The sequence below is a fragment of the Spermophilus citellus genome (assembly GCF_964194105.1).
Source record: "Spermophilus citellus genome assembly, chromosome: 3".
NCBI classification, from domain to species: Eukaryota; Metazoa; Chordata; class Mammalia; order Rodentia; family Sciuridae; genus Spermophilus; species Spermophilus citellus.
Window position 1 is genome coordinate 213,455,332 of NC_138184.1, and position 17,853 is coordinate 213,473,184.

At 48.6% G+C, this 17,853-nt stretch overlaps 1 protein-coding gene across 1 annotated transcript; it reads right to left on the minus strand.

The window, feature by feature from the left end:
* Nucleotides 1–4,271: 4,271 nt before the first annotated feature.
* Nucleotides 4,272–16,914, minus strand: FAM180A (family with sequence similarity 180 member A). Its single transcript, XM_081288297.1, has 3 exons — nt 16,715–16,914; nt 7,028–7,128; nt 4,272–5,418 (listed from the first exon to the last, which is right to left on the minus strand). The coding sequence occupies exons 1-3, from the start codon at nt 16,788–16,790 to the stop codon at nt 5,074–5,076; spliced, it is 522 nt and encodes a 173-aa protein (XP_081144423.1). The 5' UTR covers nt 16,791–16,914; the 3' UTR covers nt 4,272–5,073.
* Nucleotides 16,915–17,853: the final 939 nt, after the last annotated feature.

A 17,853-nucleotide genomic window follows, 5' to 3' on the forward strand; every position in this document is an offset into this window, starting at 1 on the left:
GGCCCTGAGCCTGGGCCTCCAAAGCAGGGGGGAAGAAAATCCCCAAGACATTCCTTTTTGTCACAGGACAAAAACCCTCTGGAGGCCCACCTTGAACTTTCATCCACCAATGGAAAGCCAGGCTGGAGTAGTAGCTCCGCCCATTCTTCAAAGCCAATCAGCAGGTTGAAAAGAATGTGTCAGTATCTCTTCCAAAGGCAGTTTTTGATTGGTCACAGTAGGGGCCTGCTGAGTCTGCGGAACCTAGGCAGCAGGCAACGCTTATTTTTCTGTTTCTCAAACATCCTAGGGGCCCGAGTGGTGACCATCATGGTAAACATAATTCCACTTCCCCAAGCTCTGCTTTGATGTTTCTGGGCATGGGACACAGAGCTTTCCCTGGGAGGGCCACTTGCTGACCTGGTCCTCAGGAAGAGGACAGGGTGGCAAGGAATTTGTCTCAGAGTGGAGGATAGTAAGCCTTTCAGACATCCCTGCTGGCCACAGTCAATTCTTCAGCACCTGGGGCTATACAAGGGTCTGAGCCCCCAGAAAAGGCCCTGGAAGAGAGGCTGCTGAGCATCTGGGAGAAGCAGGAGGGAAGCTGCCTCTCTGGAGAAGTCCAGACGCCTGTGTTATTTCAGAGTCCCTTTGAGCCTGATGTTGGTGGTCTCTGGCTGGAGTAGGTGCCCAAATGCTCCTTTCTGAGGTTTTGTACCAAAAAGAAAGCAGGAGGCCCCTTTTGGCTGCTATACCAGGGAGAGGTGGGAAGGCAGAGAACTTGACAACTTCAGGGACCAGTGGCAGTTAGACTGGAATTTTTCCTGCTCACACATCGGGAGAAGCAGTAGCCTCATTTCTCAGAGAGGATGTGTGGATTTGGAAGGAAGGAAAGGAAAGAGGTTGGGGAGAAATAAAGCAAGCAAGCAAAAGAGAAAACCCCCAACCTTCTCTAAGTGGTGGTCTTTGGCAATATTACCCTGATCTGGGAGATGCTGAGCAGAGCCTGGGCTTATGAAACTCATGTTTTTTCCAAGACACAGTATCTGAGAAATGGCACCTTCTCAGGTTTGCAGCTATACCAGTTGGAAATGATCCCCAGGCTAAAGGTATAATGACTCCAAGAATCCAGTCCTTCTTGACTTCTAAGGCAGGTGCACCTGTGGATAGCTCCGATCTTTGAGGTTATCTTGCCATTGTAGGACAGGCTAGGGTGACTCATCTCTTTACTCATATATTAAAACCTGGCTCTTGTATTTATGAGATTCTGGCCTCATTTTTGTAATGATTTTGAAACTCAGAATGAACAAGACCATATGTGTGGTGTTTTGGTTGCAAATATTAGAGAGACCAGAGGATAGTAAACAGCTGTTGAAGTCGTATCCACTACTGAACCTAGGAACCACTTCAAATTCTTTTAGTGAGTTAATCCAAGATAACCAAGACTCCAGAGAGTTTAGTAACTTGACTGTGGCATTTTTATTATACCACAGATGAATATTGTTAAATAAAATTAGGTAAGGCGAGTAACACAGTAAGACCAGTAGTTCTCCTTCAGGACTCTATCCATTTTCTAGACAAAGAAAACTCTTTCCAGAATCCAATGCTCAAGACATATAAGATAGATTCCACTTGAATGAGGTATCAAAAGTAGCCAGACTCTTAAAAAAAAGAAAGTAAAATGATGGTTCTAGAGGTCTGTTGCACAATATGCAGAACTGTGGATATAGCTGAGTGGTAGAACATTTGTGTAGCATGCAGGAGACCCTGGGGTTGATTTCTAGCACCACAAAAACAAAGTAACAATAATAATAACAACAACAACAACAACAAAAAAAGAAGCTCCGCCAAACAATGTGTATAGATGTAACACTAGTGTACCGGAGGCTTAAACACAGTTAAGATTACGATTTTTTAGACTAGTTTACCTACACAAATGCCTTTTGACGTACCTTTTATGTAACTTATTTTATCATAAGATTCAAGGTTAGATGACAGAGCAATGAAAGATTCAGCATGTTGATGTTTGTCATTGTCTCTTGAATGACCAGAGAGAGCCACCAGGATGCCATCCGTACAGGAAGCTTCTGGAGTTTTTAGACACTAAAACTTACCAGCAGTATAGAAATGGCAGAAATGCCCCATAAGCCACAGGCAAATTTCCACTGCAAACATCCACCCCCAAATTATTCTGTGAGTAAATGTGACAAAATGCAGCCCAACTGTGATTGTGATTGTTTAGAGTGCTATGCTCATGAGGTCAAATGGGAGAGTCTGTTTTCACCTTATTTCTCTGTTGTTCCCTGGGCAAGATATAGGGTTTTTTGGGTGGAGATGGTGAGCATATATGATTTTGTATGTCAGTGAAGCCATTGTTTGAAGACATTTTGTGGGTAAGAATTTATCTTAGATTAAAATAGTGTTTAAGAATCTAGTTGTTGAAAATGAAGTCTTCATTTGTTCTTAAAAATGTCCTGTCCCTTTCCCCCTGTTTTTTTAGTCATTGATTGTCATAATTTATGAATATAAAGTGTCTTTTGATTCTTTGTTGCTGAGTGAATGAGCTGTCATTGCTCCCAGTGGGGAAGGGTCCTCCTATTTACAGATCTCTTACTCCTGGGAGCAGCCACTTTGTTTAACATGGTAGGCAGGAACTATACAGATAGGTCTTTCCACCTGGTGATTCTGAGTACAAGAAAGTTCTTAGACCCATTCTGATGGGAGTGGACTCTCCGAGTGGGATACAAGACTGACCATCTTGCACAGTATCCAGGCACTGAGAATAAGGGCCAGTCTCCTTCCCACCCCACATCCAGGAAGGTACAGGGAGTGAAGGTAGGCTTGAGGTCCATCCCTGGGCAATCCTAACCCTGTTTGTACATTGACCTTTGCTCTGTTCAAAGGAAACTGAATGACACTGAGTGTGATAATATGGGAAGGCAGATAAAGAGAGATGGAGCAGAAGCCAACTAGAAGGGATCTGGAGATGTATAAAAAACAGAAAGAAAAATATTCAGAGCTGGGCATGGTGGCTCACACCTATAATCCCAGCAACTTGGGAAGTTGAGGCAGGAGGCTAGTTTTGGGGCTAGCCTGGGAAATTTAGAGAGACTCTATTTCAAAATAAAAATTAAAAAGGGCTGGCTCTGTAGCTCATTCAACTGCCTTGCATGTGTGAGGGTTGAGGTTCAACCCCCAGTACAGGCAAAAAAAAAAAAAAAAAATCAGAATTGGGCCAAAATATAGAGGAACAGAGGCAAAAACTAAAATGGAAAGAATGGAAAAGAAAGAGAGATAGAGATAGAAGGAGAGAGAGAGAGAGAGAGAGAGAGAGAGAGAGAGAGAGAGAGAGAAAGAGAGAGAGAAGCAGAGCAACTGCATCAAAGAGAACATGTAATGTTAGAGAAATATTGAGCAAAAAAAAAAAAGCACACATCAGAATCTGCCTTTGAGGAAAGGAAGAGTGGTATAATCAGGGAGTGAGAAAGACAGAGAGGCTAAGAATTATTAAACTTCTGAGCCTGAGAGTATCAGGATGCAAAGCTGTATTTTTCTCGGACAATAAATGCCTTCTCTGGCATCTCGATATTTCTCCACAGACCATGCAGTTAGTGCTGACAGGCAGCTCTTTTGTTCAAAGATTTTGAGGAAGCCTGGACCTCATGATCATCAAATGGTGATTATTAAATACTCTTTAAAGAATCAAGTTTAGCCCAGTGAATTCAACTCATCCAGAGATCAGAGTTCTTACAGTGTTAGCCTCCGGAACCTAGCAGTAAACCTAGGAGGAGAAGCTGGAAAGATCTCTGTGCTGGTGAGGAATCTGTATCAGAACACGGGTTCCTTCCTATAGCAGAGGCCTTCATCTGTTAACTCTCATTAACAGAGTTCAGAAGCCGAGCTACCTCGGTTTGCAGGCAATGGAAGCTAAAGAAGAACAAACTGTGAAGGTGGGCTCCAACAGCCTGATGGGCAGCGAAAACCTAGGAACTGGACACAGTGGGCAAAGCCCAGGTCTTGCAAGGGTGGTCTTAACAGCCCAGCAGACCTCTCAGATCCAGACCCCTTCCCTGTAGCATTTCACGGTTGCAAGTGATCGTAGAAATTTAATAGATAGAAGGAAACCTAGAGATTATCTTATCCGCCTCCTTCCTTAGAATGTTCCAAATGATTATCTTAAGATACCAAATAGAAGCTTAAACCATATACATAGGGTTCAAATAGATACCAAGTCAATATTTTTAAAATGAAAATTTTGGCATTTGAACCGGTAAAATTCTGCCAACTGAAAATCACTTTTATTTGCAGCACTTAATTATTTGATGAGGCTTAGCAATTCCAGATAGGCCTGGGTGTTGGTGCCATCTCTGACATTCGGAGGACCTCTTTGCATTAGCTTAGTCTCTTTGTTCAAAAGACAGGATATGAATGGAATGGCCCCATTTCTCAGAGCCCCCTTCCTGTGTCTCCTCTGTAGTAGACTGACCTTCAGCAAAGGTGAGTCAAGACACATAGAGGTCTTACAATGACTGATTCTCTAGCTGATTCTTCTTGATGGCTTTTGGAAGAGTCCAGTACATCCTGGACTGACCACATGTTTATTAGGGTATGGATCTACCTCTTTGACATTTACTGTAGAACCTTAGGAAACAGGTCCCTTTCCCCAAACCCCTTCCTCTAGCACCCTGGTCCCTTAGCACCAAAGGAATCTGTTTCCCGTCTTCAAGCCATGCCTAAAACTATGATATCTACTCTATCCTCACTCAAGGGTGTGTGTGTGTGTGTGTGTGTGTGTGTGTGTGTGGCAACTTCTCTGGTCAAAGCACATCTTGGACTTCTGTGCATCACCCGGCAAACCATCCTGCATCTGGAGGTATCTTGAATACCCCTTTAGTCCTTTCTTTCTGCCCAGGTCACATTATGACACCAATCAGGGGTGTGTGTCAGGAAGCACCAAGAGCAGAAGAGCATGGAGTTACTCTTATTCTATCTCTGCCACTCTCTGTTGATGGTACATGTTGGAGTAGAGAGTGAACTTTCTGGATTACTGTGTGTGCTGGTCCCTGTTTCAAGGCCCTGATGTGGGCCAGCCTCTCAGGGAGACACTCCAGAGCCTGAGGATCGCATCAAGTCATGCCTCAGGGCCTGGAAGAGGCTAAGGAGGGACTGGGCCCAGATGTCTTTCTGATACCCTTGGGACAGGGCCGTGCGGTAGGCTGTGTAGGCGAGGGTCAGCAGTGTCCTTTCAAAGTCTTCTTTTTTGAGGATGCCAGGGTAGCTGGACAGGCTGGCACTCAGCCGGCGGATGTCTGGGATGCGTTTGGGGATCACATCATTGCAGATGGTGTGGAAGTTCAAGGCTTTCCTCCAGGAGGCCAGCTCCTCGTCCTTGATGGAGATGTCCAGGTCAGGGCTGATCTCAAGTTCGGCCAGCAGGAACTGGTGAGATAGGGAACGTGGAAAGACATGAAGCCAGGCATGGTTGAGGACACGGCAATTGTCACTATCACACATGGTCACTTAGGGAGGCAGCTGTGGAAAGAGCTTTGGATCCAAGAGACCTGGGCTTCACTTCTGATCTTTAAGCTTGCTACGTGACCTTGGACAAATTGCTTCACTTCTCTGGGCCTTACTTTCCTTCTCCTCAAAAGGAGGGATACTGGGATATCAGGATATCATGAGGGGTACATAAGACAAATATGGACAAGTATGACAGTGCCTGGTCCATGGCCACTATTTAAGTGACCAATTATTGTTTCTAGTGTCCCAGATCAGTCCCTTCTTCCCTCTCACCCACAAAGAATTTTCTAAAGCATAAATTATTTTGGATAATTTTTAAGCAGAACTTGAGATTTAAAGGATGCAGAAAACTGTGCTGGGAATTCAGTGGGATACAGAGGTTTGTCTTGGACTCTTATCAGCTTGTAAGAATAGGGTCTGGGTCTGCCATCCTCGTCCCTGCCCAGCACCAGGCACACAGGAAGAACCTGATAAATACCTGGATAGATGACTCCACATCTCCAGTCTGCTCTGTTTCCGTCTCCACAACACCGTCTGTTATCGTTCCAAAGCTTGGCTCTGTTCTGTGACTCCCAAGTTCAAGTCTTGCCAGACTGTTCCCCAAGACAGGGTTTGAAATCTCCCTGGCTCAATTGTGTTGTGTGGCTGCTGCAGGCAGTCTCTTTCCTAACCAGACTGTTTTGATACACAGTCACAGGATATAAAAGCTGGAGGGGAATTTGGGGGGCCATAATTGAACTTTTTCATATAACAATTGAGGAGATTTAGGCCTAGAGAGAACCAGTGGCTTATGCAAGGTCACACTGCTGAAGAATTAAAGCTCAGAAATCAAACCTGGGATTGTACCACTGACCTGAACAAACAGCCCTCAGGAAATCTGCTCTGTAGTTTGGAGGAGTAGGATCTCAGTGGGGCAGGTGTGAGTGGCAGAAGAAGAGACCCTTTCAGGCTTCTGGAAACCTCCGTGGACTAGCAGGGCAGCCAGACAGCAATGCTGTTCCAGCAGACAGGGTCTACGGCCTTAGGGACTGCACCCAGATCCCAGCGTGGCCTTGCCTAGACATTATGGACGAGTCAGCCTCCAAACCTTTGCTCGGAATCGGCCACACTCTGGTGCCTGAGTGTGGGCAGTGGCACCTGTGGGACAAATCTAATCTCGAGTTTGCCTGGGCTGAACTGCTAATTCTGTCATTCCCTGTTCAGGCTCATGGGGAAGGAGAGGAGGTGTGAGCAATTCCTTCCTTGGGGATGGGCAGGATTCTATGACCTCCATTCCCTACCGCAGCTCAGGCCACTCCCGTTCAGGGACTCAGACGGGTCATCTCTTCTTTTCCAAAAAAAAAAAAAAAAAAAAAGATAAAGAAAGGCTGATCTCAAGTTCAGCCAGCAGGAACTGGTGAGATACATGGATTGTGGAAAGGCATGAAGCCAGGCATGGTTGAGGACACAGCTCTTGTCACTATCACACACAGTCACTTGGGAGGCAGCTGTGGAAAGAGCTTGGGTTGACCCCTTTTCCTCTCCCTACCTGGTAAAGCAGCTCCACTTCCTCTAGGGAGGTCTGCAGGACTGGGTTCAACGGCATAGATGACGACTTCTTTGGCCGATGAGCAGCAGGGAAGAACTTTGCTAAAAGAAACGAGAGTAAGCTTGTGGGTTGCTGTGCACACAGACCACCACCCTCCACTTAACCATGAAGGTAGCCTGTGCATCTTGACCTAGCCTGGGGAGAGGTGATGGACTCCCCTGGTGTGTCTCAGAAAGCACGTCAGGCCAGCATCTTCAAACCTGGGTGCTCATCAGAACCATCCAAGAAAGTGTTGAAAAATATATACGCCTAGGGGTACGTTTGTGCTAGAGACCTTATATTAAAACAAAGCAAAAATAAATCAAAACAGATGGGAGCCAGCAAACAAAACCCCTTAAGTTCAGCAAGTGAGTTCCCCAAATATCGTTTTCTAATAAACACACAACTGAGCACTTTTTTTTAATCACTATGGAGTACTGGATTATACTTTTTCACCATGCTGTCAATCAGAGAATCAGACTTCTGCTTACCCTAGCCATCTACAAAACAGCTGCCAAAAATTTGAACCCAAGTAACAAAGGAAGAGAGCTGCCACAAGACCCCAGTACCTGACTCTAGGAGATTTTGTGGTCTGCTCAGGGGTTTCCCCTAAGAGCCATGAGATTTAGCAATGCATTTAGCATGGAGTCTGTGACTTCACCTTGTTCTCCGGTGATTGATTTAGAAGTGTAGCGCTTAGAGGAACAAAGGATAGGGAGAACTGGGAACTGGCTGAGGACAAGAGAAAGAGAAGGCTGTTACAGAATGCAGGAAGATCATCACAGGCAGCTGTTTTCCAGGGTCACATCAGACTAGGAGCAAACAGCCCCTGCCTCTGCTCAGCCCCTCTTTGCACCTGTCACAGTGGTAAACACGCTGCCAACAGATAGGAAAAGGTGCAGCTTCTTCAAGGCACTTGATTATAATCTACCAGAAAACTGGAGAAAGAACTGTAAAAACCAGATTACAACATGAGCAGCACCTCCTGGAGTTGGGCAAACTTACTTTGCGTAACCAGCCATAACAGACCTGCTAGTTGATAATGGTGCCCTTGAGCCACGGAGAAGAGGTCAAATTGTGTGAAGCAGTTTAGAAAGATTCCCATCAGAGGTGATAGAAATGGAAACATTTTCAGCTGACAGAGAATTACCTGAAAAACTCACTTAGGAATCCCCTGCTTCTCAAAAGAAGTACATAGGATGCAGAATTGCTGAAATATTGTCTTCTCAGTCACTCACTTATGATGGATACTACAAGTTTCCCAAGGGCTGGGATAGATGGCTTCATGTCTGCGTGTCCCTATCAGAGCCTGAAGTAATGAGTGGAGGGCAACGTGAGCGAAGCTTTGCCTCTGATTTCTCTTGATAGAATATGATACCAGGATACCGGGTCCTGGATCAAGTGAACCCCTTCTTCAGGATAGGATTCCAGAGCAATTTCATGTCTTTAATTCTCTTCCTAGAATTTCTTTCTTATTGCAAAATTAAAGGTACTTTTCTTTTTCTTTTCTTTCTTTCTTTTTTTTTGTGATGGGTGGGGGTGGGTACTGGGGATTGAACCCACAACCCCAGCCCTATTTTGTATTTTATTTAGAGACAGGGTCTCACTGAGTTGCTTAGTGCCTTGCTTTTGCTGAGGCTGGCTTTGAACTCCTGATCCTTGCCTCAGCCTCCCAAGCCACTGGGATTATAGGCGTGCGCCACCGCACCTGGCAAAAGTACTTTTTCCTTTAAAAAAAAAATTCATCCCCCAGCAAAAGAAGGGGCAGGGAGGGAATGTCACGGACATGGAGCTCTCTCTGCTCCAGATGAGAGGCTCTCTGTGGTCACCTCTGGGGACGTTATTGCCATCTTAGACCTGGGCTTTCTTGTTTCCCTGTGAACAGCTCTTTTCACGTGCTCACCGCAGGTGGATCCCTGGTTTTCAGGATTGAGGAGAAAAATACTTCCTGATTCAAAACCGAGCTTAATAATGGATACTAGGTCATTTCCGACAGCCCTTGTTCTTATACCTCACAATAACCGTTTGGGGGAAATTGTTGGAATCAGCCTCAGTCCTCTCGCCTGGGGGAACCAGGACTGCTGGAGGAAGTAGATGTGGGGAGCACTGGAATCTTTAAACTGGGTCCCTTTCTCCCTTCCCTCTTCCTGCATCTGTCCCATCCCCTGGAAGTACAGACCCCCATATTTCTGTAATTGCCTTGACTGTGTTCTTTGAACAGAGTCGTCTTTGGCTGCTGGAGGGCTATGAGGCTGAGCAGTGGCCAGAGTCTGACTCTCCAGTTGAGACCTGGAGAGGATATATTCTCCTGGGCTGATAATGCTGGAGGTGGTGGGCGAGAAATAGCTCTCTCCAGGCCATGTCAAAACATAGAGGTACAAGTTAGATGTACACTATTCCTAGACGTTCTTGTCCATAATGATAAAGGCTGGATCCTGACAGAAGTGCCAATGGTCAAAATAGGGGCAGGCCAGCTCCACACACGTGTACATACTTGCAAATCTTGAGGCTAGATCTGCTTCTACATCATTAGAAGAAGGACCCCACTTCCCCTGGAAGCCTCTCTCTCGAACTCTAGCCACACACTGGTTTCCTTCTCTGTCTCCTGAGGCTGCTGGTATCATCTATTCTGCACACTTCCCATCCTGCTGGATAACCCCTGGGAAGTGTCATCAGCACTGCCAGGTCCTGGAGGGAGGGAATGTGTTTTATGTTTTCTCCGCATGACCTTGAAACCTGCATAATTGCAGGGCTCAGAGTGCAGGCCCAATATATATTTTGGAATGGTTAAAAAAATAAACTAGGTATTAAACAAAATAAAACAACAGCCTTGGGGAGTATTCAGGTTGTGCTGATTTTTTTTCCCTTCTGTCCCATCCCCCAAACTTATGGAGGTCACCGTAAGTTCAGCTCCCTGCTCCCTGCGAGCCATTAGGTTGAATTGCTTGGTGTAATAGTGCAGTCTCAGCAAGCAGGCAGCCCTGAGTGCTCTTCACTGGGCGGCCATTAGCGATGGCACCTTCCCTGAGAGAGAAGGGAGAGAAGCGGGGAGCAGAGTGGGGACCACAGAGCCTCAGACAAGAGACTTGTCAATCATTGGCTTTGGGTACCTTTTGCTGGGTGTAAAACTGGGACCATTCATTTTCTCTCTTCTTTACTCAACCCCCACACCCAGCCCGTTCTCTAGGTATTTCTTTGGATGTGAACGTGCCTATGCGGACTGCTCAGTGCCTGTTCTGGGCACACCTGGGCCTCACTGGTCTCCTTGCGTGAAAGTCTGCTGCACAGGCTACCCCTGGGGCAGGGAGCTGAGAGCTCCTCCTCTCCTCCCCAGTTCCCGGGGACAACCAGCAGCTGTGATATATCGGACCAACCCGCAGGGAACAAGTGATTCACTCACCAAAGGTCCTGCCATGTGGACCAGGAACCTGATCTGGAGAGTCATGATTCATGTGTTATGGCAGGTCCCACCCATGTCCCCTGTTGCAGGACACTGTTGGGCCTCATTCTAGAGCTGTTGAAATGTGAGGCTCAGAAATAATAACAGTTCGGGGGCAACCACTGTGTGCCCCGCCGTGAGCTCTGTGCTTTCCAGGTACGACTTGAAAGGTAAGCATTAACTTCCCATTTTCTAGATGAAGGAACTGGGTGGTTAAGGAAATTGTCCTGGGCCACCCAATTTGTTTGAGATAAGGCTAAAGATCAAGATCTTCCGGACTCTGAAACCCAGTCTCACTGATACGGTGGACAATGCCCTCTTTTTGTGGATGCATCTGTCCAAACACCGGACATTCTTCAGTTCTGAATGACCTCAGGGAGGATCAGGTAGTTAATCGTGAAGGAGTAAATGGACGAATGAATGAATGCGTTTGGTATAAAACACGTTCTTTAAGGCATGTACATTAAAAAGTCATATGCCGGGCTAAATCAGCATGGCCCCTGGGCTCGCTCCTTTGTTCCCTTCTCGTTCCTTTGCAATCACTTGACACTTGTGCAATCACTCGTTCCTTTGCACAACCCAACCCTACCTGCTCCACACCTGCATCTGCGCACCTGCGTGAGGCTGGAGAAAAACACGATCGCCTTAAACTCACCGTCCCTCATCCCACACGGGCCTGAAAGTGCCATCACATTTCGATTCCTGTCATCTTGCCTTTCTCCAGTGACTGTTCCATCATTCCCTCCTGAAGCCGGTTGCCTGCCCTCTGTTCATACACCAATCTCTCTTCTGCTCTCCTCTCACGCTCCCATCTACAGCCCAAATTTCCTTGTGTGCAGGAAGTCTCCAGGAGTCCGTCCCTCCGGCACAGCAGCCTTTTCTTTCCTACATCATGGATTTTCTCTTCTTTACTGGATCTTTCACAATAGCATGAAACACGTTGCTATGTCTTCCATCATAATTAAAAAAATCCCTGCTCGCTGGCCGCCCTCTTCTCCCCAATCTGCTCATTCCCTCGTGCTCTGGGCTCCCTTCCTCTTCAAGCCACACTCACTTCTGTGCTACCTTCCAGCTGTCCTGGTTTCCAGGCCAGACTCCTCTATTTCCTACTGGAATCTCCTGTTTGGATGTGCAGTAGCTGCTTCTCCTTCCCATCACCCCCAACACCCACACACATCTGCCCCATCGCCAGCCTTCCCCCACCTCTCTCTGTCATTCAACCTTCATCTTGGACTTTCTTTGACATCCTGCATCCAGCCAGTCAGCAAATCTTGTTGGCTGTATCTTCAGAAATTATCGGGAATGTGACGACTTCTTGCCACCTCCTCTGCAGCCACCTGGTCCTGGCCATGAGCATCTCCCCTTAACGGCAGTGACCCTGCCTTGGTTCTACTCTTAACGCAGCAGCCCAAGTGAGTCCGCAGAAACGCAGGTCTGACGATGTGGCTCCTCCGCCCAGAACCCATGTCTCTCAGACCCAAAGACCTTCAAAGGCCAGCAGGAGCTGCCTGACAGGACTCCTTGCTCCCCTGGCTCACACCACTCTGCCACATGCCTCCTCACAACCCCTTTGTTCCTGTGTGTTTTTGAGCACACCAGGCAAACTTCTGCCACAGGGCCTTTGCATTTATGTTCCTTCTTTCTGGATTATTCTTCCCTGGACTGCAGGACTCCCTCCCTGCCCTCTCGGGTCTTTTGCTCTGTCAGTGAGGCCCTTTGTGACTACCATACCCTCCATTTGCTCCAACCTTGGTCCCTACCTTGTTCCCACCCAACATATCATAGATGTTACTTACGTGTTCATTTTCTGTGTCCCCTCCCTGGATCAAGGGCTACATGAGGGTATAGGATTTTGTTGGTTCCATTCACTGCTGTATTCCCAGTGCCTAGCACAGTGCTCGGTACCCTTGATGAATGAATAAACAACCACATAGCAACACATTGCTACCCCTGCCTCGCAACTTGCCTCTTTCCAATCAGAGTGCTTTGCAAAACCTTCCTCTTTCTAACGGGGTGCTTCTTGAGTCTATCTGCAGTTCCAGGACCTGGCTAATGACCAGAAAGTACATGTCGACTTCTGTCTCCCCCACATTCTGACTTTATCTAGAGGAGCCCTCCTTCTGGCCTGGAAGGAGCTACTTTTACTTTATCTCAGTGGTTGCTCTCTCCTCAGGCCGTATCCCTGCAGACTTCCTCACCTGGACAGGCAGCCACACGCCCCTGAAGTAGAGCAGCCTGCCTGGCTTTGCAGTCTGACCTTCTCTTCGACCTTTCACACTCAAAACATCTCCTTCTCCCTGCTCCCAGCCCTGCAGTATGGTCACTACGGTAGAAGATGTCAGGGACGCCCCTGTTTCACGTAACTGTGCACTGACACCAGAGAGCTTGCCGGACAGGATCCAGACTCCAGACCACACCAAGCCAAAATCCCACTGTGGTTTTAATGAATCAGTCAAAGCGACTCTAAGGGTGTGGAAAGGAAAAGCTCTCGTTGTGAAAGATCTTTTGCCAGATTCTACTGATGTCATTCACTTTGTGGCTCTGGGCCAGCCCTTTGGAAACACAGTGCTGCTCAGAGGTAGTGGGGTCTCTCCTCGTGTGCTGGGGTCCTCAGTGGGCTTCGGAGAGTAGCCACCTTGGCTGGGACACTCCACCCCTCAGGGGCGGTGAAGAGATGATGGAGAGGGGGCGAGCCAGGACAGGGAGACCTTGCCAGAGAGACGCAGGTCAGATCCCTCCCTCCCCTTGCAGCAGGGTGACCTGAGCACCTCCCTTCTTGCCTCTCCCTTGGTTTTGTCACCTATAAATGGTCACACTTGCACCTACCTCCTGGAGATACTGAGGTGGCTTTGCGTGGCACACCCAGGGGCAGGTGCAGCCAGTCTATCACCAACACTCACGGAGCCCCGACCTCAGGCCCCGCCCCCAGCCAGAGCCTTCATGACCTGAACCCATACAACTCTAAGTGCACATCTGAAAAGGAGCCAACAGATTCCACCAAATAAGCAGTGTCCCAGCCTTCCCCAACTAAACTGCTATTTTTTTTTCCTAGTACCCAAGGATTGAATTCAGGGGCACTTGACCACTGAGCCACATCCCCAGCCCTGATTTGTATTTTATTGAGAGGGTCTCACTGAGTTGCTTAGTGCCTCACCTTTGCTGAGGCTGGCTTTGACCTCACCATCCTCCTGCCTCAGCCTCCCGACCCCCTGCGATTCCAGGTGTGCACCACCGCGCCTGGCTAAACTGCTTCTTAAACAGAACAGTATGGGCGTTCCTATCAATTAATAGATACATATTTTCCATTTTTTAAAAAATCGTGGTGGGTCCGCCCCCTCAGTGCTGCTCTGGCAGGACCTGAGGTATGCTAGGACAGGGGCTGTGTGTGTCTGGTGACCCTGGATTGGTCGTGCTGACCACAGGTGAGTTACCTGGTCTTAAGCTGGAGGACTGGAGTGGGCAATCCTGGACCCTGGCGTGGAAACACCTTCCAGGTGGAATCCTAGAGAGCGCTTCTTAGGGAGAGGCTGGGCTCGTGGTGGGAAGGGTGTGGGCCAGCACGGGCTCCCTTTGGGTGTATTTCTCCATTTCCACGTGGAGAGCAGGGCCACGGGGTGGGAGGGTGGGGGACTGGGAGATGGAAGGGGGGGCCTTCTAGGCAGAGGGTGCCCTCGCACTCTTTCCAAGGGGAATTCATCTGAGCCAGGGCTAGAGACGGGGGCGGGGGGATAAGGGTGAAGATGAAGGGAACATGCATTTGGAAAAATTGTCATCTACTTGGGTGTGACCCTCATTCATCTTAAAAAGTTGACAAGCATTGTGTATTCCTTGTATAATCAGAAAAAATATTAAACATTTAAAAAAAATCAGCCACGTGGAAGACTTGGGGTGAGACTTGGGGTGGGGTGAGTGGGGTGAGAGCTCACTGGCTCTGAACCCAGAGTGGAGCCCCGGCTCCAGCCCTCTCGCCTGCTGCCTCACAACAGCCTCCCTGAGAGTTTTGTTGCCTCCTGTGTTTATATAGACTGTGGCCCTGGTGGGGATGGATCTGCCCTGGTGAGGGGGACCTGGGCCAGAGCAGTTGCTTCCAGGGTGTTATCAGACTCTGTTGAGAGCCTTCAACGTTAACGAAAAAATATCAGTTTTTTTTTTTTAATTTTAGGTAGTGACTAGCATTTATATAGTGCTTCATTGTTTACAAAGCATTTTAATTTATATTTCTGAATATGACCCTCATGAGGGTCATAACCAATCCCCATGAGGGTAAGTTTTGTTATTGTGAGTTTGTTATTTATTAGTGACTACAACTCAGAGAGGTTAAGAGGCTTGCCAGCAACCACACAGCCAATTAATAATCAATTAATTATCCTTACAGGGTAGCTCCTAAAGTAGCTAGAGGGTTTATAAGCTGTATTACAGGTAAAATCATCTCATTATACTTTTTTGTTGTTCTTTCTTTCTTCTTTTTCTTTTTTTGCAGTGCTGGGGATTGAAACCACCACCCATACATACAGGCACTTTGCCCCTCAGCTCCTCCCCCACAACTCACTCTTTTTTTTTTTTTTTTTAATTTCAAGATAGGATCTCCCTAAGTTACTCAGAGCCTCACTAGGTTGCCCAGGCTGGCCTTGAATTTTCCATCCTCTTGCCTCAACCTCCTGGGTCCCTGGGATTACAGGCGTGTACCACTCACTGTGCCTGGCTTCTTTGACTTTCTAACGGGCTAGGCTTTAGGAAGAGGAGATATTATGATCCCTTTTAATAGGTAAATGAAGCTGTTCCCCCAGTGTGACCCGGGGTAGGTGGCAGAACCCAAGCTCTGGAAGTCTCTGCTCTCTGCTTCCATTGCTGCCTGAAGTCTGTGCATACCTTGAGAAGGGAGGGGTGTGTCTGCATGTGTACATGTGTGGCATGCGCATGAAAGAGGCTGTCAGGGAAAAGAGAGGGAAATGGGTGTTCTTTGCCCTGGGCAGCAGTGGTTTGTTCGGCTCAGAGGACTGGGAGGTTCCCAGTGTCAGGCTTCCACAGGAAGAAATAAAATCCAGCGTTAAGGGCCTGGCTCTGCTGCCCCCACCCCTCCGTTTCACAGTCTTCCTTCCCCTCCAGGATGCTATCCCCACCCTCCTTCCTTCCCTGGTCCTGTCCTTGGGAAGCAGTTCTGCATCCCAGGTCACCACCCCAGCCTTCCTCCGACTGGGGTCTCTAGAAGCCGGTACCATCTGACCTCAGGACACCCCGTTCTTCTTCCAGTTCTTTCTGGGAACATGAACTCAGTTGACTTCAGGCAGTGGAAAGATTTCAGTTCTATTGGCGCAGGGTGGGTGGCACTCTCGGTCCCTCCTCGCCTGACTGGTGACCCCTGAGTACATCAGCACTGTGAGCCGGAGCCAGTCCCAGGACACAGAGACGAGAGGCCATCCCAGCTCTGGGGAGTGACATCCTGAGGGAGAGGAATTCAGCCACGAGACAAAAGCCTTTGCAGGGGTCTCTCCTTTCCCTGGTGGCCCTGCCACTCCAGTGGGAGTGGCTCAGTGCTCTGGGTGCCCAAGGGGGTCTTTCCTCACTGCCACTGGCCAGCTTGACCCGGCCGCAAAGATGCATCCACTTCTGGTCGGGGGCAGCATGGAGACCTCCCTCCTGGCCACCCAGGCTGAGAGTCCCCTGTCCAGGCCACCCAGGGAGCAGGCCTCCTGCACCCCAGCGCCCGTGACTCCATTATGTAGGCAGAAGACCTTGCTACCTGCTCTCCAGAGGCTCTGCCACAGCCGCACAGCTGAGTGGGAAATAGAGGGAGTCTGTTGCACGCTAGGATGCAGAGCCCAGCTGTCTCTTGGCCCCACAGAGGGATGCCCTCTACGTTCTCTACCTTGACCAAGTTCCCAAATCAGCAGCTCCCATGATTCCCGGTGTCATTTCCCATCATGTCCTGACACGGGGGCCCCATCAAAGTGCACTGGCAGAGAGGAGGCAAAAAGAGGGCAGGGGCTTCTAATTCCTCTCCCTCCGCTCACTGCCTTTTTAAAGAAATATTTATTTTTTAGTTGTAGGTGGACACAATATCTTTATTTGTCTGTGGTGCTGAGGATCGAACCCAGGGCCTCACACCTGCGAGGCGAGCGCTCTACCCCTGAGCCCCAGCCCCAGCCCCTAATCATTTTTAAGAAAGAAGAATGAGCGTCCAACCAACCAATGAATCAAAAGCAACTCACCCCTGCTCCACCTGTGGGACACCGTAGCCTGAGCGTGGGAATAGAGCAGCAGGAGCACCAACGTCTTCCAATCCATCTTTTCCTCTCAAAAGGTGAAGAATGGACCCTCAGCCCAGGTGGGATCCCAGTGGCTACAGGTGGACCTGGAGTTCCTCCCAGGGAGACGTAGGGAGAATTCTTACCTCCCTTCCCTTTCCAGGAGGGAAGAAATGCCCTCTGCGCGCCTCCGCAGGGTGGAGGCCAGCCACTGCCTCCTGGGTGGGACGGAGTCGGCACCTCTCTTAATCCAACTCTCCCTGGGATTGGGGACTGGGCTTCCACACAGAGTCTCTGTTTTTGAGCACATCTGGAGTGACTCACGGGGCATGTGATCTCCTTGGCAGTGGGGTGGATAAATATGATTTCTGTACTTGAGTTCCATGTGTTGGATGCGCCCACTGGAATTTTTCTTTAACAAACAGACCCGCGGAACTTGTTAGAGAGCCCGGCGAAGACTTGGCTGCCCTCCCTGTCCGTCCACACATACTACATCAGAGCCAGGGGCGCGGGCTGGAGGAAGAGTTGGGCGGCTGCCTGGCAGACACTGGGCCTGGTGGAGCCCGGAATTGCCTTCAGGACAGCAAAATCATTGTAGTACCTGGTCCGATGTCACCATCTGTCATCCCCGGACCTGGGGGCCTAGGGCCTTCCCAGGTTCTGAGTGGGTGAGGAGTTGGCAGATTGTGAGGGAGCAGAAGTGGAGAGGTGACATACAAAAGTGCTACATGTGTGATCCTGTGTACTTCAAAATCCAGAAGCCCAGAGTGGACCCTCCCACACAGGTCATGATGTTTGTATTAGGCTCTTTTCTGTTGTTATAACAAAGTACCAGAGGCTGGATACTTTGTAAATAAAAGAGGTTTATTTAGCTCATGGTTCTGGAGGTCCAAGGTTGTGGTGCCAGCTTCTCCGCTCTGGTGAGGACCTCATGTCAATTGGCATCACAATAGTAGGAATGCATGTGAAAGGGATCAGAGCTGAGACAGGAAGCCTAGAAAGCTTGGAGAGGGTGGTCAGACTCACTGTTTAAAAATATCAACTTGCTCCCATGAGAACTGCATTAATCCCTTCTGAGGGCAGTTACTCACCCCCCCCCCCCC

Bases quoted from the DNA above. Each gene is read 5' to 3' on its own strand.
- FAM180A (XM_081288297.1), bottom strand. From the start codon at position 16,790: ATGGATTGGAAGACGTTGGTGCTCCTGCTGCTCTATTCCCACGCTCAG. The intron at 7,129-16,714 runs GTGAGTTGCTTT...CGTTTCTTTTAG, and splicing joins GTCCCACAGGTGGAGCAGGG to CAAAGTTCTTCCCTGCTGCT. The intron at 5,419-7,027 runs GTAGGGAGAGGA...CTATCTCACCAG, and splicing joins AAGTGGAGCTGCTTTACCAG to TTCCTGCTGGCCGAACTTGA.